Source organism: Saccostrea echinata, unplaced genomic scaffold (assembly GCF_033153115.1).
Source record: "Saccostrea echinata isolate AGI-Se365-2 ecotype Australia unplaced genomic scaffold, CSIRO_AGI_Sech_v1 ptg000056l, whole genome shotgun sequence".
Taxonomy (NCBI): Eukaryota; Metazoa; Mollusca; class Bivalvia; order Ostreida; family Ostreidae; genus Saccostrea; species Saccostrea echinata.
In genome coordinates, this window is record NW_026889805.1 from 6,343,237 (window position 1) to 6,368,957 (window position 25,721).

The window sequence follows — 25,721 nt, forward strand, 5'->3', positions numbered from 1 at the left end:
TTCGACATAACAAAATGAATTGGACAAAAACAGTTGTCTCTCTTAAAGAGGCTGGGGGGTTGTGGCCATTTTTAGACTATATTGATCTCCTTTAGAAGAAGAGCTCCATATGAAGATATAGAAAAATTTTTTGAATTTTTTCTTTGCCAAATGATAGTTGACAGCTTAAGGTATCATATCTAAGAAATTAAGTTAAATCTGGTGGTTAATTTGTTGACCCCCCAGCCTCCTTAAAAATTTAACTTCCGTAACGGTAATTCAGGAAAGTTTTTGCATTCAAACTATAAAAATTTTGATTATTTTGGGAGCGAAATGCTTCATACTTTTGTTTAATATCCTAAAACAAACTTTGATTTTAACTATTGAAAAGAATTTTAACTTTTATTGCTGGGAATTAACTTCCTTAACGATATTTTTCCCGAAAATTTAATTTAAAATCGGATTCATGCGAGACTTCATGAATCATACTTTAGCGTTCTTTACTGCACATCAGAAACGAAAAATTGGTCAAATTCAGCTTTATTTAAATAATAATAAGGCTTGATCAAGCATTAACTTCCGTAACATCACCTTAAAATCAATGGTATCTTGAAATTGTTGTAAAAAGTTAACGATGCCAGATTTGTGGACAATTCTTTGTTTTCAAGTTCACTAATAGGTCCTTTAGAGAACTATGATGTTCATTTTGCTATTTGAAACAATTATTTTTTCCATGTTTTTTACTCTGAATTGGTCCATTTTTCGTAGAATGACTGACTGTCTTTGGACCTCTAAGTTTCAATTCTACATTGTGACTAAATTGAAATTTCATATCGTTAAATTTAATATTACTACACTGTATTTGCATATCTTAGTATATCTTATCGTAACCAAAATAAATTAGAGACATATCTACTGGCAAGGTATCTACGGTAACAAGTGCATTACTTTTCATTCTGTCAAATGCTAAATTCTAAATTTAGGCGGCCGTACATGTAAGTATACAAAACAAAATTACAATTATAACAACTTCTGTAAATTGTATATTTACTGTCACAAATTTCAAAACCAAATTTATGATATGACAATTAGTTATCATATTTTTAATTTTGTATTTGCTGCCACCCGTTAAATAAAAATTACAATATACCAGCTCAAATTTTACTCAGCTGCTTTTTTGTTACTGAGCTTTCTGTTTATTTTAAACATGATTGCATCATTTAAACAGTAGTCTGCAACAGAAAAAGTGTCATTTGAGATTTTCTGTCCAAATCATCTAGGGCAGGCAATGCGATATATATATATATATATATATATATATATATATATATATATATATATATATATATATATATATATATATATATATATATATATATATATATATATATATTTTAAAAAGAATATACAATACAACTCCAAAAATTGTCGGATGACTTGAAGTGATTCAGCTGTCATCAGACACAGCATGTCAAAAATATCACAATCAGGAGGCAAAACATTACTTTATTTGTGATCAGTCTTTAGTTACAACAGCGGGATTGTACTCTTGGAATAATGAGGATTTAAGGAATATTCCTCGATGGTCTACACTTCGGACAATAAACATGTCTGTGTCTCTAATTACGGATACTTACGTTGATATCGCCATTGTAACTCGCCATTATATAAGTATTAAGTACTTATTGCTGTGTTATTACACAAACTAGACGGTGTGTAAATTTCCCAGTCACACTTTCAAGTTTAACTTTTATCAATTATTGGAATAGTTTAGAGAGGTACCAACAGATACAGATATATCCCAATAAAAACAAAAACTATTTTGTTCCAAGAAAAACCAGAAATCTGCAAAATATTTCCTGAGCTTGTGAGACCATCCATAATCGCTTTTAGCTGACTTGACTGCACCATGTGGATACCTTTGGAAAAATATTATTACATGTATATTCGTTAAGTTTCGAATAAAACGTTTTTGTTCTATTTTTTTTTATATATGAAACATTAAAATTTAATTCATCTCCCCCTTGTATGGAATCTCAAATTGCAAAAAGAACGAGGGCGATTTTGATTGACATTCGGCAGGAATCGGGGCGCACTTGAAAAGGGAAAACTTTATTGAATTGTAAAATTAAATTTTAACATTTATTTGATGTATTGTGTTCCTATGAAATAGGAAAGGAAAATATTTTCCCTATAGTGTGTTTTGATTTCCTAAAAATAACTTGAAACATAGCCAGATGAGTAATTTGGTACCAAATGTTACATTTTTAACCACGTTTTTCTAAGAATTTGCTACCTCTGCGTCATCTCTCCACGATTTTAAAAAGACATTTGTGTGTGTTTGTATTCAAAGAAACGAACAACATTTGTAAAAAATGGAGAGAAGACCCAGAGACTACATTTGTGTGCATTTGTATTAAAAAAAACGAACAAACATTTGTAAAAATGGAGAGAAGACCCATAGACTATAAAAAATGAACTTTTTCCAAAGGAATACTAATGTGTAAATGCGTTGCTTCTTTCTCGTTTTAAATTCCGAAGTGTTTGTGTAGCGGTGATAGCTCAGTAGTATGCGTTACCAGTCCACCGCACTTAGGAATAGAAAAGTTTTTGGTTCGATCCTCGCATGGAGCAATTTATTTATTTTTCTTTTTTATACAAACAATCAAGTCGTGTATCAGTTGAATTTTATTTACTGATTTATAACTTTCAAAAGAGATAAATTTTGGTTCTCTTGCACGGAGAGCAAGAGCAATTTTCAAACCTACTGAAACTTTATTTCATAATTATAACATACCCTATTATCTTTTTTGATATTTATCATTTATGTGAAGTATATATGTGTTATCGTAACTATTAAGATAAGTGGACTAAAATATTTCAAACTGGAAAGCTATTTCAGTGAAATTCTAATAGATATTTCTTATGTTCGTAACTTTATAAAGTCTCTCCACTTCTGGTCAGTCGATCAAATCGTGGACATTTAAACCATAAATGTTTCGTACGCGTGATTCCTGCAGATCGCATGCCAAGTACGCCCATCTTCTTTGGGGAAACTATATGAAGCTTTTTCATTGAATTTTAACAGTATGACATCAAACTCCACCTACCTCGCGAGTCCATGTCTGTAATGGCGTCCACCGAAGTCGCATACGATACACCTCGTGTGGCATCCTGTACGACATATACATTATATCCTAAGAAAAAAGAAAAATAAAGCAAAGGTGTAATGTATGTGTATCTTAAAATTAAAGCAACGATGAAGTAGAATAGATTATAGTGAAAGAATATGAATATTTATAATTTTGTAAATATAAGAACTGTTTTGTTGTTTTTTAAGTAAAAATTAGAAGATAGAATCGAGGGAAAATCATGCACATTTATGTAACATGCATAAAGTATTTGAGTATTATCTTGATAAACTGTGTAATGACATGTTTTATAAATAAAATACTGAATTCGATAATTAACTAGCCTAGCTTCTTTGCATCCTTGGCAGTATAATAAACACAATAATCCAACGCCAGTCCGGTTATAATGACAGTTTCTATTTTCTCTTCCTTCAGTTTGGCACCAAGCTCTGTTTGGCTGAATCCTCCATTATCAAAAAATGCAGAATAGGAATCTATCTAAAATTAAAGGGGAGTTCATTCAATTTTTCAGCGACACAAACAACACTCTACCTAGCGAATTTTTGTTTGTTGTTGTTGATTTTGTGGTTATGAATACAGGTACCAGGTTCCATTAGCATTTTCCAATGCAATTTATCAACTACCAAACTAACTTATTACGAATTGATTTGATCGGTAATTGTACAATATTTATCAAGAACTAGTATTTGTTAGCAATGCGCAACTTTACATAAATAATCCAATAAATATAGGGTAAAAAAATTCTTTAAAGTATGTAGAAATTTATCCGATTAATCAATACGAAAAGAAGACACATTTGAATGAATATTCATGATGTTATGAATATTTATGAATTAATACCTCACAATGATAACCTTTTCTGACGATGATATCACTGTTTTCTTTCGTGATGTTTACAGCAAATTCAGCATCTGTAGTGTTCTTGACGCAGTGATCTGGCCACAATGCTTGTGTAATATTGTACTTCACATCACATTGTGAAGATGAGTTGCACAAATTGCCTACAGTAGGAACATAATTTAAAATCTACATCTTTCCTTGACTTCAAAGTTATCTTATCTGGAATTTTGAAACATAGTATTGTTAATACGTATAATTCTGCTAACAAATATTATTGAATTATCAGGATATTGGAAATACACCACACCAATGTCCATGACTAAATGTGTAAATAATAAAATGGAATGTTGTCCATCTGAGGAATTTCATTTCAAAACAGTCAAACTTTGTGTTTTATATTAATATAAAAACCCAGACAATGCCGACATTCTGGTCATTTAAGCTGGCATCTAATAAATGTATCAATGTCAATATACTACACAGCAAATTAAAGAAAATTAAATGACCTTGTTCGTCATACTGCAGAAGAGTTGTGTCAAACGCTTTCATCCCATTGTGCTGTGAAGCAAATGACACGTGGTCCACACAATGCCAATCCTGCGAGAACACGACCAATGAAAACAGGTCTCTGTACTCTCTACGAATGTCGTTGATGATGGGAATGACTTGGTCACCGTCTGTGACTGGAAGAGTTCCGGTTGGGAGGAAGCAATTCTGCACGTCAATCACCAGCAGTGCTATTCTACCCGATGATACCGGAAATGACGCAATAATTTGGTAAAGGGTGAGATATCTACAACAAGTAAATGTCTAAATCAACTCTCATTTTAAAGACGCAAAGCAGTATAACAAATTTGCCTTTAAGTTTTCAGTTGAAAGTATCCATAAGACCAAAAACGTATCTAACAAAAACACCGCAACACGTAATGTGGCTGGATTTTTCCGGTGTCTTCCCTGCATCACAATGGAGATATGATATATTGTAGATTTTGCTTTCACTGGGTTGATGTCAATAAAAATTAACAATATTGTGCTTCTTTTCTAGAATTAGCTGTCTGTGTACTATCTGTCTTAATGTATAGTGCTGAATGCTGGAGGATGACAGAAAGTGACATAAACAATCCATCAAGCTTCCATAATGGGTGCATCGGAAACATCTTGGTCAGCAAAAATAACCAACAAAATTCTGCATGAAGTACCGAAAACAACGGATATGAAAACATTACTGAAAAATTACAGATGGAGATGGATCGGCCACGTCTTAAGAAAGTCAACAAGTGGCACTCAGATCAACCCCAGAAGGGAAAGGGAGGAAAGGCCGACCAAAAATAACATGGAGACGAGCTGTCGAGCAAGAACTTAGAGACATGAAACTTACCTGGGGAGAGGTGGAAAGGATAGCTAGAGATAGAGAAGAGTAGAAATCCTTAGTCCTTGCCCGATGTGCCTCCTGGTGCAACAAGGACTAGGTAGGTAGGTAGGTATCTAGAATTAAGAGATTTTGTACCTAACATAAAACTACTATTCTCGTTATCAGTAACAGATTGTTGCATGTTTGAGATGTCTTACCGCCTTGTTTTGGTTAGAGCTTAGTCAACTCAAAACAACATCTTGAATTTTTTCTTTAAAAAAATGTTGGTTAATTAAATTGGAAGTAATTTACAGTTATAGAGTACAGTTCTATAATTTATAGGTTAGGTTATTGGTATCTAATCGGTAAAAAATGATCATCTACTATAGAAAATGATTGTTAAAAATGAAAATGGAGTATGGTCCAATTGATCTCATTGGTATTTACTATGATGATTTGAGGAAGTTGACATACTGAGAAATTTGTCTACACATCGTCCAGTAAATTCAAAAAAAAATCATAGCATGATACAAATATCAGTATGATGAAAAAAGGGCGGATTGAATTGCAATTGCTGCATAACCCAAACTGAGTCTTCAATGATCAAAAATAATTGTCGGTTTGTCAGTATATGGAAGCGGACCCGCATGCAGGACTGAGAATAAATATCTGTATCCAGTATATCAGTTACGTAGAAAGTGAAAAGGTTTAATTGTGTAAGCCAATGAAACCAAAATGTTTGCAAAGAGTTTATTAACTGAAAGTTGTGAGTCGTACAGATGATCGTATAGTGGCTCCCCCGAAGAGCGCCGTAGATCGTACTTTATAATGTACAATACATAATACTCATTTACGTATGAAATAGACAAATCAGATTCAAGTAAACAAGTTATTCAATAAATTTGTACAAAATCCTGGAATTTTATAAAATAAATTGTAATTGAAACATAAACTTTAATAAGCTTCAGTCCAACGTTTTAGTATTGTGCAAAAGTTAATATAATGTTAAGATAATTTTTAGCAATGTTCCGTTACTGTTCCTGCATCGTCGTCCCAAGATAGATAAACATCCTGGTAGATTACATTGTCCCTAATCCGATTACCAGGTTTGTTTATTCTTACGGAAAAGTCTTACACTTTCATATCCCGATTGGATTATAGGTCAATGCACTCTATCTTAAGTACATTGTAAATAGTTTAGTATATATATTTTCTGATTAAAATAATTGTCTCAAACCCTATAGGTTTACAATTGAAGGAAGACCCTGATTTTAAATGAACGAAATACCAAACAATCTGAACAGTTTAAATAAAGGATTAAAACGTTTGTTTGGATTTACTGATTTTTCAAATGCATGACTCTTTAATAAAGATATACAATTTCATTGAAAGTACAACTAGGAAAAATAACAAATTCATACCCTCGTGTTTTTCTTTTTCTGGCTATGTAAATCATATATGTAAGTCCCATGTGGACAGACATGTCACGAATCTTCATTTTGCCTTCGTCACTCGATTTACAAAAAGTTCTAAACAGGATACTAGCATTTTAAAAACTGGTAATGCATTAGCTTATTCTGTAGAGATTTTGTAAGGGAATTAAAAGCTAAAATTTCTAACTCTAAATACTTGCATTCTTTTAACTCAATCCAGTAAGATGTACAGATAGTGGGAACTTTTGCGATCAAATAGAATCATACTGAACGTACTATACCTGAGAAATACAGGCATGTCTGTGTTGTGTCAATACAGAAATCACAGAGCGCCCTAGTGCCTCGTCTTCTCTTTACTTTCTGTAAAATTAAAAATAATCTGTGCATGAAAAAAAAAATCGATAATATCTCTGCGGATTATGCAGTATTGCAAATATGTTTACACATTTTTTTTTAGAATTAAACAATGATGCCTTACTCTGTCCGTTTTTTAATGTATATTTTGATAAAAAAGATTCGCTGCTTACCTCTTCATGCCTTTACGTAAAAATGTAACCTCTTACCCGATTTGAAATATTCATATCCCCCTTTCTTCTTAAAAAATTATTTATTTTGCAATATATATATATATATATATATATATATATATATATATATATATAAATTCTAAAGACCTTACATTTTTTTCTTTTAAAAAGTATCAATTCATATATTTTTTATCTGTCAATTTTTAATTGATGTAGTTAACATTTACCCCTGGAACCATGATATTTAGAATACTGTACCTTTAGGTCATTCCTGAACAGTGAGAAACATTCCTTTCAATGCGATAAGCTCACCTTAATGTAGACATTAACAGTGAGGGTAAAGTAAATATTGAGACTTATTGGACCGTAGACCATAAATGACCAAATGACCCAGAAGTTCCGCATTACCTAACACAATGGCAGTGATATCCCTATTTGTTAGTAGTTTTACTACTTTTTTCTCTGGCAAGTTAGCGGAAACTTTTCCCTCTCTAAAAGCCGAAGAAAAGGGGCTCAGTAGATATGAAGTCAACAGGACTCCCACGAAACATTTCAAGTTTAAATGTGTTAGCATCTCGAATGAAGCTTAATGTTACATTGAACCTCTAGTACATTCTAATAAAATTACATTCGAATGAATTCTTGGATAAGGTTAATATGATAAATATACAATGACTATAAATATACAATAGGCTGATTCTCTATTTATGTCCCCGCCATGAAATGGCTGGGGGCATACAGTGTTACCCTTTGTTACCCTGTTCCTTCATTTTGTCTTTCTGTCATCATTGACTTTCATTATCTCGCCACACATTCAACTCAAACTTGAAATATGGATACGTCATAGGAATACGCAGGTCAAGTTCGAATTTGGTCATGCTCCGATGATTTTTGACTGAGTTATCCCTCTTAAACTTAGAAAAAATAAATTAAAAAAAAATAATAAAAAGAAATTTTCAGTTTCCGCTCTCTAACTTTTGTAGAGATGTATGTATAATGTTGAAACTGCATATGCAGGTATATATTTTACCAGTAAATACAGGTTAAATTCGAATTTAGTCGTGGTTTGATGATTTTTGACAGAGTTATCCCTCTTGAACTTAGGAAATAAAATTAGAAATACTCAGTTTCCACTCTCTAACTTTTGTAGGGATGTACATGTATGTATAAGGTTGGAATTGCATGTGCAGGTATTCTACCAGAAAATACAGGTCAAGTTCGATTACAAATTTAAAACTAAATATGGCATTTTAAATTTTGGCTTCCTGTGGGGGCATTCGTGTTGTTGCGACATATATAGCATAAAATAAAACAGATTGAAAATAAAGCAAGAATGAATGAAAAGAATTAACTTTGAATACACTTTCTTACCAGAATTTAATTTTGGAGGGTAGGCTTAGTTTAGGGCAGGGTAAGTTAAAGTGAGAAAACCATAATTATTTGACATTACTAGAGAATTTTAGGAATAGGTTATAACTAATCACCAGAATATGCCCGGTTTTAAGTATGACGGGACAGATACGTTTTAGGAGGTATTCATTAGGACGGGACAATTATAGTGCGGATAGGTTCTCTAAAGAACTGTAATAAAATTATTACATTACAAAAAAGTAGACGCTCATTTAATAAACTGAAGTACCTATCTATGGAATCGGATATTATTTTTTGAATATTCATATGACTGTATTTTATAATGAATGAAAACTTTATACTCAAATACCAGTAGTAATTAGACCCTAAAACACAGGTTTTGGTCTGGCCTTAAGTGTGAAACTATCACCTGTCACCTTTACATATTCTTATTGCCTGAAAATTAATATATCCTTTTAGATTGAGAAAGAACATGCTACTTCAAAGGAGTACCAATTTTTACCATTTTTTTTTAATTGAAAAATGAAAAAAAAAAAGATTAGTTATTTAAGTCAATAATCTAATATTGATTGACCTTATACTGGATGGTTTCTATGATATGTATTTTTTACAATCTCATATACTCCTTTTTTCTAAATCAGTATAATCAAGAATCCTTGGTCATTTCCACATATCGAGACCTAATTTTCAAGGTATGTACATAAGTGCCAAGAGGAATCCTTTATCTTTATGCCACTGAAAAATGAAATATGCATATATTCTTCATTTTCACCCAGTATTTATACATTTTCATTTAACCAAATCACATTTAAATTTATAAAATTTAATTTTGATAAAGAAAGCACAAAGATTTCCAAAAATTAATGGAGAATGTACTCTACAAGTATTAGTTATCTTACTCACCCCTGTACATGACTGATGCTAATTGAGGATTTTTTTTAACAGAAAGTGAAGATGGGAAACACACATTATTTTTTATTCCGTACGGTATGTGACGTAGAACTAAGATTTTTTAAACCATTTTTTTATGGCATCGGTCCAACCCTGGTGATAAATTTTGCCTGGCCATGCGTAGGGTCAAAAGGCTCAGGCCCCCTCTTTAAAATTAAGAAACAGAGCATTAAATCGTCTATCGAAATATGTTGAAAAATGGAATGCACATATATTATACAATTATAGCAACATCTGTAAGAAAAGACGATAAACTGAACGCTACACTGCATCATAATCAAGAAGTCCTAGAAATATTAGGTTCTTTTTTGCACAGGGATACAAATCGACCTGAATCTCATTGAAAGCATTTGAATCATTTCTGTAATATCTTGCAGGCATATACTTATATCTGAAAGAACCCTCCTTCCATCTTATACATGTATATCATTAAAAATGATATACATCAGACTCGGTGTTTATTTTTATTTCGTGAAAAGTCATCCAAAGAACAGGAAGTATACAAGGTATTCAGTATTGCGTGATTTAGGCCATTCTATTAATACTTCATGCTACATAATGATACTGTAAATTAGATTTTAAATTAAAAAATGCGTTTAAAAACGATATACTATTATTGGGATAAGGAAGTAAGATATACCTGAATAGGTTTCAAAAGTTCCAACTATCTTTTGCACAGGAAGAGAATCAAACTGACAGCGGAATTTATACAAACTGACAGCGGAATTCATACAGGAAATAACAATCTGAAGTTTGAACCAAACAAGGATGAATAGTTATCTCTCCAGTGTAAGTTCTCTTCCATTACAATTTTTAATCTCTTTTTTGTGCAATGTATCTTTAAAAATTTAGGATAAGCTTTCTATGAAATTGAAACATCAGAAAGTTAATTCTCTTGGACGAATGGGTACACGAACTTTATTAAAATTAAGATCCTTAAATACAATCAAAGAATATTATACAGTTCTCTTATGTCTGCTCAGTCAATAGACCAGAATATTTTACCCAAGGTGCTGGAACAGCTCAAAGTGTTCTATTGCCCGAGGCCGTTACCTAATATATGGGCACTGCAAGATTACAAGTCCGAAATTTTCAAACTATTGACTGGCGGTCTAATATATAACGCTGAAGTTACTGAAATAGTACGGAGGAACGAATATACGGGGAAAAATAGTCAAAAATACTACATTTTAATAAAACAACAAAATCTGTTGCATTAGGTAATAAACATATCTAACTTAAGTAAAATATCCAAAAGACAATGAATCCAAACATCATCCATCTGAGGCTTGTTTCTCACAGTTCCTCATAAGCCTTGGCTGAGACGTCAGTAAAATACTTCATTTTAGATTTAGATTTGTCGGCAAGATTACTGTGAATCAGGTGATAGTAATGACGTTTTTTTTCTTCTGATATTCCACTCCTCTTTATTTTGACATGTACATTTCCTTTGTAATAAATCTAACAAAACACAATTAACAGCATTGTTTAATATCAACATACAAGTGAACATATCAACATACAAGTGAACATATCAACATACAAATGATGGGTAAAAACAGAAGGATTTTCTGTAACTTACACATTTGAATAAATAACATTTGACTACGGGTAATTTTTGAATTGAAAGCATTGAGATGGCATTAAATTATGTACATAATATCAGGTTAATCCCAAGACGACCTGAAATGGTCGATATGAAATAGAAGCAATCAAACACAGCAAATCATTTCTATCAAAATATCAATGATATATGGAATATCACGAAGCAAATATCAATATTCTACATCATAATAAATATTGAAATATTTGTATACCATGATGTATATAGATGTTGTGACGCCCATAGCCATATAATTATACAATCGTCTGAATTCAGTGGAGCAGCCGTAAACAGAAGTTAAATTTCCTTCATCTTTTGACATTTTCTTTATTGATAAGAACTTGGTACAGGCCCGTTGCCATGCTAGCATAGAATTCGAGAGTAACTCCCATAAATATTGGACATGTATCTGGGTCATGCGGCTATCTTACTCTAAAGAGTACCTATTTACTTTAATACAGTAAGAAGGAAAGTTTCAAACTGTTCTTTCCTACAGATTTAACTTGGCACATAAATTGACATTTCAATGTACAATACTACAGATGAGTATCTCCATTAGCAGTTTCATTTTCTTTCGCACTTTCTTGTTTATTTTCTGTCACATCCGATTTAATTATACTCATTTCTACACTTTTAGATCCCCCCTTATTTGTACCGGGAGGTGAGGAATGTTTTGAAGACGACGAAAGATCTGCTTCTTCATAATCAGAATCTGCGCTAGAGTCTACTTCTTCTACTGCGTCATATAGATTTTCGGCGGGAAATCTTGACTTTTGGAGGTTGTTGATTTCCGCTGTTGTGACTCGTCTCCCAGCGTTAACACTGTCCACATTCTCTAACTCACTTGTTATCATATTCAAAATAGGTTCCGCATAACTATTTCTTTGTGACAATGATCCTAAATCAGGAAGTGTATTCACAGAAAACTCGCTGTTAGATCTTGTCATCTTCGAAATTCCTCGTATCCATGAATTTCTTTTGTCATCTTCTGTAATTGTGTTTAAGCTTGTCCTTGACTGTGCAGCAAGGCGCAATAGTGAGCCCCATTTGTCGCTTGACGTATTACCTGTTGCCTTTGCAAGTCTCTGCCATCGCGACTTAATGACATGGGCTTTATTTAGCACCATATCCTTGTTTTGTTCTAAAGATGCCATAGCTTTCTTTGCCTTCTTACTTCTTCGTTTCTTACCACTGCTCTTTTCATTACTTTTACCATTTCCGCCATTTTCCAAATCTTTTGCAAATTCCATGAAATTTTTCAAAAATTTACCACTTAGATTACCAGAATGTGGTGTCTGGTTTCTTTTTCTTCGTGTAATTCGGATCACCGTCTTCTTCCTCTTTATTTTTGGCGAGTCGTCTTGAGTAATACTGCTATCCTCATCAAGATCACTTCCAACCGTAGAAATACTTCTGGTGTCATCGTCATCTTCAAATTTCTGGAATTCTTTTACAAGAGATATTTTAGAAGCAAGATCCATTTGGTTGATTTCATTCTGATTTGGCTTCATACAGTTCACTTCAGTTGTTGACATAATATGCAAAAACGTTGCCAGTCGGTGGAAGAACATCGAAATAAATTGAATTAAGAGCGCAATTCCAAAAATCGCCATGAAGAGAAGTGAAATTGGTTCTAAGGAAAGTGGTTTGTTACTGATTAAATCGTGGCAGGGTAGAGGAATTGAAAGGCCAGAGTCACCAATTGCATTGGAATACTGCAAACTGAAGATTATTATTATGAAAAGCGCGTTCATCATGAAGAACATCAAGCTCATTTTATTTCTCATTTCCAGAAGATCGGTTTCCATCTGTTTCTTGTGTTTTTCATTGTGTTGAAGAGGATAAAGATATTTGGATATAAGTTCGGACCAGAAATTCTTCTCCTCCTTGCTCAGAAATCTTACTCTTCCGTGACCAATATCATCGTCATGAATCCAGAAGGGTGTGTCGTCTTCATGTGGAGTCATTTTGGACTGGTAAATTGGGTTAACTTTTAGAAAGAATAAAAAAGTATAACAATTTCATTATTATTTTTCATTGAATTAATGCTTGTAGCATATGCTATAGTGCTTCTAGGTAAATCCTTGTCATGTAAAAGATGAAGATAACCAACAGTGATCAATCTCATAGCATACTTGAAATAAACTTACATCGTACATCTCCATTGTCCAGAGCGGGCTTGTTCAAACCATTGTCATTGTCTTTCATGTCAACCTCTGATACATTAGTCTCGGCATCAATCATTATCTTTTCTTGAATATCTTTTGGAAGAGCCATAATCTTTTCCATACTCTGTTTCATTAAAATACAACACAGCATAGAAAACTTTTGTTTTTAAATTGGACACGTTTTATATTCTTTAAACTTGTAAAAATACAATTTTTTGCATATACAATAAACACGCCTGACTCACCTCAAGTTTACTCAAAATCTCCTCAAATCGTTTGTCTGCATCATCAGGTCTTGGCTGAGGACAGCACAGACACTTGAATAAGTTTCCAAAAGAGAAGGCGTATTCACTATCTTCTGTGTTTCTAGAGCTAGAGAATTTATTCAAAATCGAGGCAATTTTACCATCTTTCTTTTTCTCCGGCTTGGCATTTGGTTGAGCTGCTATGGCATTTTCTCTAGTTCCCCAGGATACAACGTGAAGATTACAGATGGAGTAGATCATAAGTAGCATCGACATACTTGGAATACAGAGGAAATACAGAGCTCCATGAACAATACAATAAAACTCTTGTGGATGAAGAACTGCTGCAGTGATGAAGGTACCGACCACAAATATCATAAATATTGTTGTCGGTGAACAGAGTCCCTCTCGCTTCATCTCTAATCCAATACCTACGACCACCACCATCATTAGGAGGGAATATATCAGCGACAGTAACTGTGCAAGTAGGAGCTATTAAAACGAGAAAAGTATTTCTCTTGTAAATTCTTTTCTTCTGTTCTCTCATTTCTTTACTTCGTAACGTTATTTTGCTTTCTTGAACATGGATTGATTAAAAGAAATCACAATCTTAATGATAATATTTTAGAAATAAAAACAAAACAATTATATACAAAATATCAACATTTGCTAACCTGCCATTTTGACTTCAGGAGAAAGCAACTCAGCAGAAAAAGAATAAGTGGAACGATGTTTATCATAAAGGAAGAAAGCAAATCTATCTTAAATGCGCTGTTCAGAGCTCCGACGATAAGAAGGAAAATAGTTCCGGGTGTCACTATTGAAGAAAGGAATAATAAACCTTGGTACATGATGTATAGGAACGAAATGTTTTCGTTAATGCGAATAACATTTTTCCAGTCCATTAGTAAGTCCATGATGTTTGCCATTGTAGATGGTGACCAGCGACGTCTCTGATTGTAAAATTCTCCGAATCCTTCAGGTGCATAAGTTAAAGCGTCGGCGGCAGCGGAGTACTCCACTCTGTAGCCTTGCTGGAGGAGCAGAGTACACAGCCATCGATCTTCTCCTTCAAAAGTAAAAGGACACATAGATATAGCTTTTAGTCAAATTTATCAATGTTATTGATGATATAACAGAGAAAACGGATAAAAGGTAGTCAAATGCCTCCCCAATGATGAACATTTACCTTGATCAAACTGGATATAGTGACGTGCATTTGATGATGTAGTAGCATATCTCCTCATGACATTATCATCCATCAATGCAGACGCACGAAATAATGAGAAACAACCAGGACTGCAAAGGACACATCCAATTAAATGTTCCGTAGCTTTTTGCAACCAATGGCTGACGGCATATTCAAACTTCTGATACCAAATCATTGGACCTGATGAAAAATGTCAACAAAAACGTAAAAAAAAATACGCTTACATATATGCATTTTTCCATTATATTAATCTAGTTTTGAGATATAACATACCAGTTCCAATTGGATGAATACGTCCACAAGCTGCACCCACTTTATCGTTCTTTCTCATACGGTCGACAAGAAGTTGTACAGCTGAAGGTTTGAAATCTACATCTCCGTCTAGGGCTAGGATAAATGTATTGTCAGCAATCGTCTGCTTCCGTCGGGCATCCAGTGGTTGTGCCACTAGTTTATAACCCAGTAAGTAGTACATGTACATTACCTGTGGGCGAGAATAATATATTATTCTATAGTTTAACTTGAAATCCCTCAATGAAATGCGTGTATCTGTGTAGTAACATTCAGGCTATTTGAATGGCGATATACATACCTGGCTCCATCTCTTTTTGTGGCGTATCTTCGTCTTGTCCTTCATGTGGACGTACAGTTTATTACCACCTGGTAGTGTCCACTCCAGTCGACCTCCATAAGGGGTAGGGTATTTTGTAGGAGGAGGTATTTTAACTGGTACCTTGTGAACTTTACTGTAACAAGTAGAAATGTTTTACTTGAGCAAGTACTCAGGGATACCAAAAAAAAGGTTTGTTTAACGAATTGCAGTGTGGTTCTCATGAATCAAAAGGAAGATTTCATACTTTAAAAGTAAGTTATGAAAACCTTATTTTCTTTCATTTTGTTTTCAATTATCAATGAAAATTAAGACACCTTGCCGCTGCGTCCATCACAAGAAGCAGTTGTTTAACGAAACTGTTAACGTGATACAGGTAATCATCATCATCATGTGCCTCGAAAGCGTCATCGAAAAATACATGGGTCTCGAATTCATAATAATCTGGGTCAACAACATCGAAAAATTTTTGTGCATTTTTCCTGGCACACTGGTCATTGTCTAGTCTGAAAGCACAAAAAGTACATTTATTTGAAATTTTTATGTATCTTAAAAAATGATTATAAACACTCTGATAGTTTGATAAAATTAAAATTATTTTACCGAAACAGAGAGGTCAGGATTTGAATCATTTCTTTTTGAGTTTCGTGCCACATTGTCGCACAGACGTAGATCATTGGTGTGCGATCGGTTTTTATTGATCTCCGATTTGGCAGTTCACCACGGTCTATGTCTCTCTTGACGTTTAGCTCGGGAGATTCAAAACCAAATCGTTTTTGCTGCAAAATTAAGATAAGCAAAATAGTTAAAAGAATATGCATTTATAAAGAAAAAAATAACCCATGGACGAAAAAAGTCCCATGTTTTTATTCTTTATTACCGATTTATCAATTGATACCTTTTCTGACCCCGAACGAAAGTCTCTGTCCCTGTCATCTCTTCTCCTGTTTAGCATCAATGACTGCTCAAGCATCACTCCACAATATAATGGCTGAACAAACAACCTGATTAAAATCAAGTTAGATCTCTGTGAAATGTGAAAATCATTCATAACAGTCCATTTACACAAATTATGAGCAGAGCCAACACGGACCTCTAAAAAGAGAGATGGGATCAGGTTCCATGGAGGAGTTAGCATCCCCTGTCGACCGGTTAAACCAGCTGTGTGCTCTTTGTCATGATCAGGTAAATGAAAAAATCCGTAGATAATTATGAAATTGTATTTGCAAACAAGGTCACTGTATCGACCATAGAATTTGCAAAATGTCCCTTAACGAGATTGTTGATATCCTTGTATCTCAAACTTATTTGTCAAAAGTCTGTCTTTAGAAATTGTTGGTACTCAGAACATGGTCTTGCGTATCGAATCAACTGGGAGACATAAACTCCATATTCAAATGATAATTGTATATTGCTACATAATAAGGGAAGTTAGAAAAGTTGAAGTCATCACGCTTATCATACAGTTTAATTGCAGTTTGCAATCACTGTCTTTCTCTAGTAAAACATCCAATATGAAACAGATGTTTCTAGCTAACGTTAGAAATTGTCAGAATCATGTATTTTATGTATTAAATACAATCCTCTAACAGTTTCTTACCTCTCCGTTTGCACCAAACGTTCTACCCTTGGAATCCATATGTGAAAAGTTACCCACATGAAGGACAACCACCATATCAGAGTAACGGGAAGATAATAATCCGTTACCAGTTTCAGTAGAAAATCGACAGATACACCATGGATATCACAGGTCCAGTATAAGTAATCCGGCATCAAATCAGAACCGCCGACAATTGAACTTTTCCAGGACTCACAGTTCTCTATGAACAGACCTGCCATTATTGGTGCTGCCAACATCAGTGGGAGGGAGAAACTGACGACCTGGAGCATGATTTTACATGCGGATTTAGCGAAAGTATAACAGAGAAGGCAGCATACAATCTGAAGGGCTGCTACCCAGAATGGATCTTGTTTGTACGCTGAACTTTCCACATTATAGGCGTCCTCTGGATATGCTAAATGTGGACATTCCGCAGCGCGATTGTGTCCTCTAAAGAACAATGCTTTCACACAAGAACCTTTGAGATTGCTCATCAGAGCCAACATAATTCCCAGAGTTAGAATTACTTTCCAAACACTTACTGCAGCGTAAAGCTTTGTTCTACTTCGACGAATATTTCTTTTTAACTCCAACAAAGAACTTCCAAGTTTTCCCAGATGTGTGAATTTATTTACGTAATTCTCCCACCATCCTAATGATATAAGAAGTAGGGACGCAAAGATACCCCAACTTTGTTCATAATCCATGCCTCTTATTATATTTAAAAGAGGCCATAGTAGCAAAACAGAGGCTTGGATCAACATAGCGAGAATATCTGCTACGACTATGTAAAACCGTCGTCCTGTTTCCCTCTGACTGTCGAACATTTTCAAAAACGAAGGAAAGAATGCAGTACCAAATGTAAGCATTAATCCACGAATAGGATCCAGGTTTGGGAGGACGTAGAATACAAATATACAGATTCCAATGGAGTGAAGGGTCTCTATAGCCAACGTCTACAACATCAAGAAACAAGCATTATGAAAAATAAATACAGGCTATTCAATATTTACAAATAATGATATTTTCGTGAAATCGTCGTTTGAGTTCTGATTGCAATATTTCTTACTATTATCAATATGGCAAACGTTGGGTTTCTTGTTTTCTTGAATAATATTCTCCATACACACTTTGCAAACGTGAAAACATAGGGTGTTGTTGTCACCAAAAATAATGACCAAAGCCAGGTAACTTCTACTGTCTGTGAAGGCTGAAAGGCAGCGCCTTCTATATCCGGTGCGACTCGTCGACAGGAAGTCACATGACCATGTTTACCGCTCTTGGAGCACTTAAGAGTCACATTAGAATACACATTCGAAGTAATAAGCAAAAGAGAACTTTTGCTTATCATTGTTGTAAGTAAGATTAGAATAGTTAACACAATGCTCACAACAACTTTGGTGCCTTTTCTGAAAAGACTAGCATAGTTGCCATCCATAGTTTTTGAAACTTCACGTGAAGCTACTCTAAATACATCCCAAGGCTTCAGAGACGAGGGCTTGGAGGGCAATGTCACACTGCTACAAAATAAAACATAATTACTGTAAAATCACTTATTTTCGTGAGTGCAGATTTTAGTGGTTTGAAGAAAATTTACCCCCTCCCCCCGAAAATAAGTGATTTCACTTAATGCAAGAGTTAGTTCACTTATCATTTTAGCGCTTAATTCATTTTAGAAGCAATAAAGAAAACTACGTACGGAGCTGGTTCTTTGAGTGGTTCACTGTGGGAAGACAGACTAGTATATCTTGGAAAAGAGTTGCTCTTCTCCTTAGCCTCTTTGTAGCTGACGCTTTTCTCCAGGGAACTGGGATCATCAGATTTAGTTTCCCTTGTCAGAGTTGAGGCCCTAGAACTGGCGAGGTCTTTCATGTTGTCACTACTTGTGTCGCTCCAAGAAGGAGCTTCGATGTTTATACTGGACATCACGGGGTTCACGATTCCGTTTGATTGAATCTGAAAATAAAAAAAAAATATCATATAAAATTAAATTTTTTTTTCATTAGATGTGATTTACCAACTTCCGACATATACATATTTTTAATATAAGTTTGAAGTTACATTTTTCTCCTGTTTGGGAATGAGATTCTCAGTACTGGTGTAAGAGGTTTCCATTGGTAACGGGATACTTCTATTTAAGTAAGGACCGTCCGGGGACTTCTGTGGTTCACCATCCTGAAACACAAAAGTATCAAAAGGATATTCCTGAATTTTAGTTATTTATGTAGTTTTTATCAGAACCAATTAGAATAAATCTACAATTAAATAAATCCTACAAAAAGTTTAAAAAAGCGATGTTAATCAATAGCTATTAATTAGTCAAACATGTTTACGGTAACATGAAAGGTGAAGACCAGGTACCATGGAGAAGTAAGCATCCCTTGTCTACCGGTCACACCCGCCGTGAGCTCGTCTTGTTCAGATAAACAAAGTTATCGTAGATAATTCAGTATGAAAATAAAGATCTAACATTTCCTTTCATATGATAATAAATTTTCTCAGTTTTCAAAACAAGTTATATAAAAGAAATACATGTCTTTTTGTTATTTTGTTTACTTCAAGTCATAATACTTGCACGCTCTACGTTACTGATAACATTTATCATTAAAATACCTTGAATAATATATTAATCTTTGTTTCAATGCAGAAAAATGTATCTCTTAAATTGACCAAATTTTCACCGTTCCGATCTTCGTAAAAGACTTAAACTGCCCCCATTTGGAACAGTACGTTACAAATCTCAATGTAGTAACAACAAGGATACATCTGAAGAATGTTAAGCCCTTTGTGACCTGCACTTTACACCCCCAGAGTTCTCCACACTCACTGCACACAGTAATGCAGAGGCTTTTACATTGATTTTGGCAAAAGTAGAGTGCTGTGTAGGATATACCTTGATATCTTTTTAAAATCTCTTAATATGCTGTTTATCCACCCCTCCTTTCTAAAACACATAAAAAAAATCTTTAATCAAACGCGTTTTTGGAGGCCGTTCGACGCTTTGAAATGCATCTTATGGAGTTCATGAATACCATCTCAAGGTTTATGCCTGCATCACAACAAACCCATTTACAAACATAAAGTTTGAAGAATATTGTTTTAAATCAAGTGAAGAATCTCAAGTAACAGAACTGGGGAATTCGCAAATTTTTTGCACTAGAATTGCGTTAACTCCAAGAAAAAAACCTTTTGTAAGGTTCTGCATCTTTCGAATTTAATATCCCAGTATTATTTTTTTCACAACTACTTACAAAATCTTTGTAAATTTTTCGAAGGCGATCGGGTGTCCATACTTTAGTTACAAAATTCCCAAGGTCCATCCTCTCAGACAGCCTCCTTTGATATCATTTTTCATAAAGAGTGCAACATTAATTAACATTGTCACTTATCGATCAAATGACAAATTTAGGCAAACGAAAGCACAACAAATACATTATCGTGTTTCCCAGCGAAAGTCGAAATGATGCCAAAGTCAAAAATTGATGCAAACATAGGGGCTTCTAATGTTGTCTTATGGAGGATACAGTGACATAGCAATGAATCCAGGGGTGGCAGGGACCACTCTGTTTACTGGGCAATATACAGGTAAATGAGGTTTACTTTGATGGTTTCCTGATCAAGCGGATGGTGTCATGATAAGGTCCTCTGGTGTTTGCTATAATTGGAGTAATGTCTACAACTAATTGCCATATAATGTAGATTTCACTTTCTGAAATCCGTAGCCCTGCCCACTGACTAGCTACAATAGTATTTTACTGTATTACGTAATATAGATTTTGTGATTCAGGGGAAATCAACTAGTACATCTGAAGTAAATTAGATATAAAGTGTACTATGCAATCTTTTGATACTCCTTCCTGAGAGTTGTTTTATAGTGTGACGTAATAGCAATATACATGAACATGTCAAATATAACTGTGGGTTTTGGGAAGGATGAAAGATAAAAATGAAAATGCTGTATGAAAAAAAAAATATCAGTACAAATACGATGTTTGGCCGAAAATCTAATCTTTAAATGAATTTCATTTAATGTTTATTTACTCTAGATGAATTTCTTAACGTATATTTTATTTTGTTAACATTTTCATACATTCATTAGATTTGTACATGACGAGTTTGAGTTATGAATTTATACTAACCAGTAGTACTAATCTACAATTTTATACGTTCCATTTCCTTTCATATTGGTTTTAAATCACACTGTTGATAAAATCCTAAAAGAATATGCTACATCTCTCATTTTGTTTTACAGATAGACAATCTTTCCTGACTTTTTAAAAGATAAAATGAATATTTCCTAGCTTAGAATTTTACTAAAATGAGTTTATTTTTGTGATAGAAAAATATAATCTAACAAAGTAATATATCCTATACTTGTTAGAACAGACACGGAACCTTTTCATCGACCAGCTAATCTGCAGTTTATTTATTTGATTTTTAAAAAAAAAAATTATATTTTTTCCTGTTCAAACTAGATTTTTCTGTATATTTAAATTATTTTATACTTAATCTTTTAATTCATTTTCTATCGATTTGAATGTTTAAGATTTGATAATTGTCTTTATAAAAGAGGGCCAATACTTTAAAAGAACCCAAAACAGCATTAATATAGTTGCCTAAGTCAATTAGTAGATGCCCTCTCGTAAAACATGATTTTACTTTATTTATTTTTTTAAAATAATTCTTTAAAATTAAAGTTAATACTTTAGAAGTGAAAGAAATGCTCAGAAAATGAATAATTTAAAAAGTCATTGTTTGATTTAAAAAAAAAAAAAATTAAATTGCACACCAAAAATGTTCACAATATTTTAAAGTATATGCAACATAAATCATATTGTTTAATTTTAAACACATCAAATAATTTATTATGTAAAAATCAAAATTACTTTTAAAAGGTTTTGTGAATAATTATTGAAAAACAATGAACGTTTGAAAAATATAACCAGGGAAATAAAGTTAGTTCAATTCATGAGAAAATTAAAGAAATGTAATCATAATCATTATGCGTTTTAAAAAATTGGAAAAGATTATTTAACTTCGAATATACAAGATTTGAAAGTCTATTTACTTTTTAAACAAAATCTCGAACTATGGATATCATTAATCGCGATAGCGCCAGAATATAGACATCTCGAGTTATAAGGTTAACGTGATATTGAGAAGATAACAAAGAAATTGAAATGTGCTTGACATAAAACTTACTGATTGATAAAATCTCAAGTAGCACTCGTAACATTGTAATTTGACCTAACCCATTACTTTGCAATACATTTAAGGATAGATGTTACAACCCAACCCCCTAAAAAAATCAAGAAAATATAATATTTATTTACGTTAAGACATAACAAGTAAAATAAATAAAATTGGTGGCAAAAAGTATTCAAAGTTTCTCAATAATGTCTTGTAAATTGATAAAAAAAAATATTAGTTTTATAAAGGTGATGGCAAAAAGGAAGATATTTGAAAATCATAAAAAGTCTGCAATTTAAAAAAAAATATTTCAGAGATTTTTATATATGCATCATTTACAATCAAAATCGGTCCGAAAATATCTAATAATCCATGTATTTTCCATTTTGTTTATTTGAAATATCAGTTGGTCACAAACGTTTGGTTAATTAACAGAACATTAACTAAATTGTGTCAACAGGCAAAAACCTTCTTTTTGTTTACCGAGTTAAGATTGTTTATATATATATTTCTATAAATGTTAGGAATGCCAGCCAAATTTCATAAAATGTACCTAACATAACATTCCGATGTCCTGACTTACATACAGGTAGTCATTAGGCTTCAGTTTATTTCCTCTGGGAGGCAAACTTTCGGATTCCAGATGAACATCGTATTTAGTTTAAGGCTTGACAAATTACCTTTGGTGTGTCTACTAAGGCAAGTGAACGTGATATACACACGTACTAATGAGGAACAAAATATTCTTCATTATTAGTAAGATATATAATGCTTTTTTTACACGTAATAAAAAAATATAATGCAAAAATTATGTTTTGACAAATGTCATAATTAGAAAAATCTAACTTATACTTAAAGAGGAAATCTGAAACTTCAATTCGAGAAGAAAACATTACAATGAAAGATGCATAATGAGGCCTATAGGGTTTTAACCAGATGCATTTTATCCTTAGAAATCTATCTGCAAAGATGTACTTTTATGTAAAAAAAAAACCTAACCCACTCCTATCTTAAAAATTGGAATATAATGCCAATTTGATTGAATTTCAAGAAAACAATGAACACTTAAAAGTTACTTACATTGTAATAATTTTATCTTAAGTGTGCAAGACTAAGTGTTATGAAATGAACGCAGTATCATATTGAATCAAAAATAAAAAAAAGTAAGACTGTCATATTGTCTTTTTCATTCAGAAAATGTCAAAATTAGAAGAAAGATATAAATTTTCGTATTCTTCCAGTACAAACAGTTATACACAATATTTTATTGTGAATCTTCATAATTTATTATTAGAATGTCTATTGTCATGTACAAGTATTATTATTTATTGTCTTTGTCTTGAACTGTTATACAAGGAGAGGGTGTGCATAGGCTTTGCCTGTTGCCCAATCCTTATTGCTTTGTTCAATAAAATATGTTTAAAGAACAAACAGTTTCATGTTATAATCAAGTGATAATTGTATTTAACAGAATCAAAGAAACTCACCTGCTGAAGTCCATTAATTAAAGAATGGCAACATTTTGCAAAATACAAAATACTTTAAACCATTATAGTTTATATATCATTTAAGTTAGATAAAATTAACTTTAATAAATCTTTGTACTCACATTATCAAGTTTACAATCCATGTCTTCTTGGTTCATACTGTTAACAGTGTACACCATCTTGTATTTACCAAAGCTAGAAGGAGAATGTAAATTACTGAAATCATCTTCATCCGAAGAAAATGCAGTAATGTCTGTCTCAATCGAGGAGCACTCATCGCTCATATTTTTGTTTATGATTGAAATTCTTCCAAAGTATATGGATTAAAACGACAGAGTCGAAAGTAAAGAATTAAATAATTTGACTTTCACTTGGCGTTCACTTTATTTGTTTTCAAAATGGTTCTTAATGATTCAGTAATCTTAATATATTGGTGGGTTCAACCTTAATGATTAATGATAAATGTAAATTTCTGTTGTGCTACGGAAGTAGCAATATACGCCCTCTATTAGATATCACGAATATGTGTTTCAGAGATACAGGTACTTCTTCCGAGTATGTCTTGATATACTCCTACGCAGCTCAACTTATATTAATCTAAGTATTAAAAAAAATGTGAGATTTTTTTTTAATGGAATAAAAAGGTAACCTATTTAAAACAAAAAGATAATAAAGAAATAAGTGTTAAAACATCCATTCTTTTTATTTGCCAAGATTGATTTCAGCGTACTTGGCTGAAAAGTAAAGGTACCTGCATGTGATTCTGAAATGACTCTCTAGAGGTGTACATACCCCTTATAAAATTTTCTTGGTGAACCTTCGGGAGGGTTAATGTTGAGGTTGTTTGATGTCATTCTAATATGGCGTCAAGCAGGCGAGAGTTTGTAACAATTTTGGAATCAATGTTTGTTAGTGTTACAAGAATGTTAGATGTCATCCAATCCTGTACACGTCAGGTTTACTTAGTTACTAATTGTTACGACATCCCATCGCACCTGCCAGTGAAATACTCTGCCTCCGGAAATCACGTGATGATTCTTTGCTTGGGTAGGCTACTGAAAAATTCTGCAATGTAAAAGCTTTAATGACACATAGCAGTCTATATGTTCACCTTTCTGGTCAGATTCCTCAGGTGAAAGCGGGTGGTAATAAGAAAATTTAAAAGATGTCGAATGACTTTTTTGTCTGGCCAATTTAATTGATTACTGGAAACTGGGGTAATTGCATTCTTTGGACCGTTAATAAACTGCTGAAGGTAAAACCAATACCTATGGTGCTCTGATGGCAGTCATGAATTTTGGTACTTTTGGAGAAAGGGGACAGAAGAAATTCCAGAGATGCTAATAATTGTCAATTCAATATCTCTTCTCCCGGCCAGGTTATCGTCAGATCATAAAGACCACAAGTTTTTATTGTTTGTTTAATGAAAATAATCCACTTATTTCTAAATTTCTGATAAGATACTTTACTGCTGGAAAGACTGTTTACTCTATAATTCCAACGATTCACTGAACGTTAGAAGTTTGGAAATTGTCTATGATTAAATGCTTTGTTTTATCAATTTGTATAAATATTCATCAGTACTCCCGAGTTTAAAGCTCTCCCCTCTCTCTCCCCCTTTACTCTACTAGTTCTTGTGTAACTCTCATATATAACTGTTCTGAGTGTTTGACTTTTTTAGATTCTCTTTTTTGTAAATAAATGCATTTAAGTGGAAATATCATTCATTTTAAATGATTATTTAATACACAGGTGAAAATGGCTAGGTGACCAAATGTTAAATGTTTGTTCAACTCAAACACGTTTAAGGATTACCTGTCCAAGAAGATTAATAACACAATAAATCTATGGAAAATACTTGTCTGAATATATTTTTTAATGTTCTCATATGATAAGATTTGTGTTTATTATAAAACCATCTAATAATATTTTTATAAAATAATATATTACATTCAATCATTAATTAATTTTACCTACTCATATAAAAGGTATCAAGGTTTAAGA

The 25,721-nt window shown here is 33.0% G+C and overlaps 2 protein-coding genes across 2 annotated transcripts; both read right to left on the reverse strand.

Annotated features, from left to right (window-relative positions):
- Positions 1–1,416: 1,416 nt before the first annotated feature.
- Positions 1,417–8,052, reverse strand: LOC133173559 (nicotinamidase-like). Its single transcript, XM_061308542.1, has 6 exons — positions 8,030–8,052; positions 4,478–4,764; positions 3,972–4,132; positions 3,455–3,608; positions 3,090–3,176; positions 1,417–1,898 (listed from the first exon to the last, which is right to left on the reverse strand). Exons 1-6 carry the CDS (start codon positions 8,050–8,052, stop codon positions 1,750–1,752), a joined length of 861 nt encoding a protein of 286 aa, XP_061164526.1. The 3' UTR covers positions 1,417–1,749.
- A 3,691-nt stretch (positions 8,053–11,743) lies between these two features.
- On the reverse strand, positions 11,744–24,001 carry LOC133173560 (chitin synthase chs-2-like). The gene is made up of 15 exons (XM_061308543.1): positions 23,840–24,001; positions 19,102–19,215; positions 18,740–18,996; positions 18,110–18,560; positions 17,041–17,996; positions 16,339–16,444; positions 16,044–16,219; positions 15,758–15,946; positions 15,423–15,576; positions 15,104–15,314; positions 14,810–15,010; positions 14,295–14,689; positions 13,621–14,112; positions 13,358–13,499; positions 11,744–13,197 (listed from the first exon to the last, which is right to left on the reverse strand). Exons 1-15 carry the CDS (start codon positions 23,999–24,001, stop codon positions 11,744–11,746), a joined length of 5,460 nt encoding a protein of 1,819 aa, XP_061164527.1.
- Between the last annotated feature and the right edge of the window lie 1,720 nt (positions 24,002–25,721).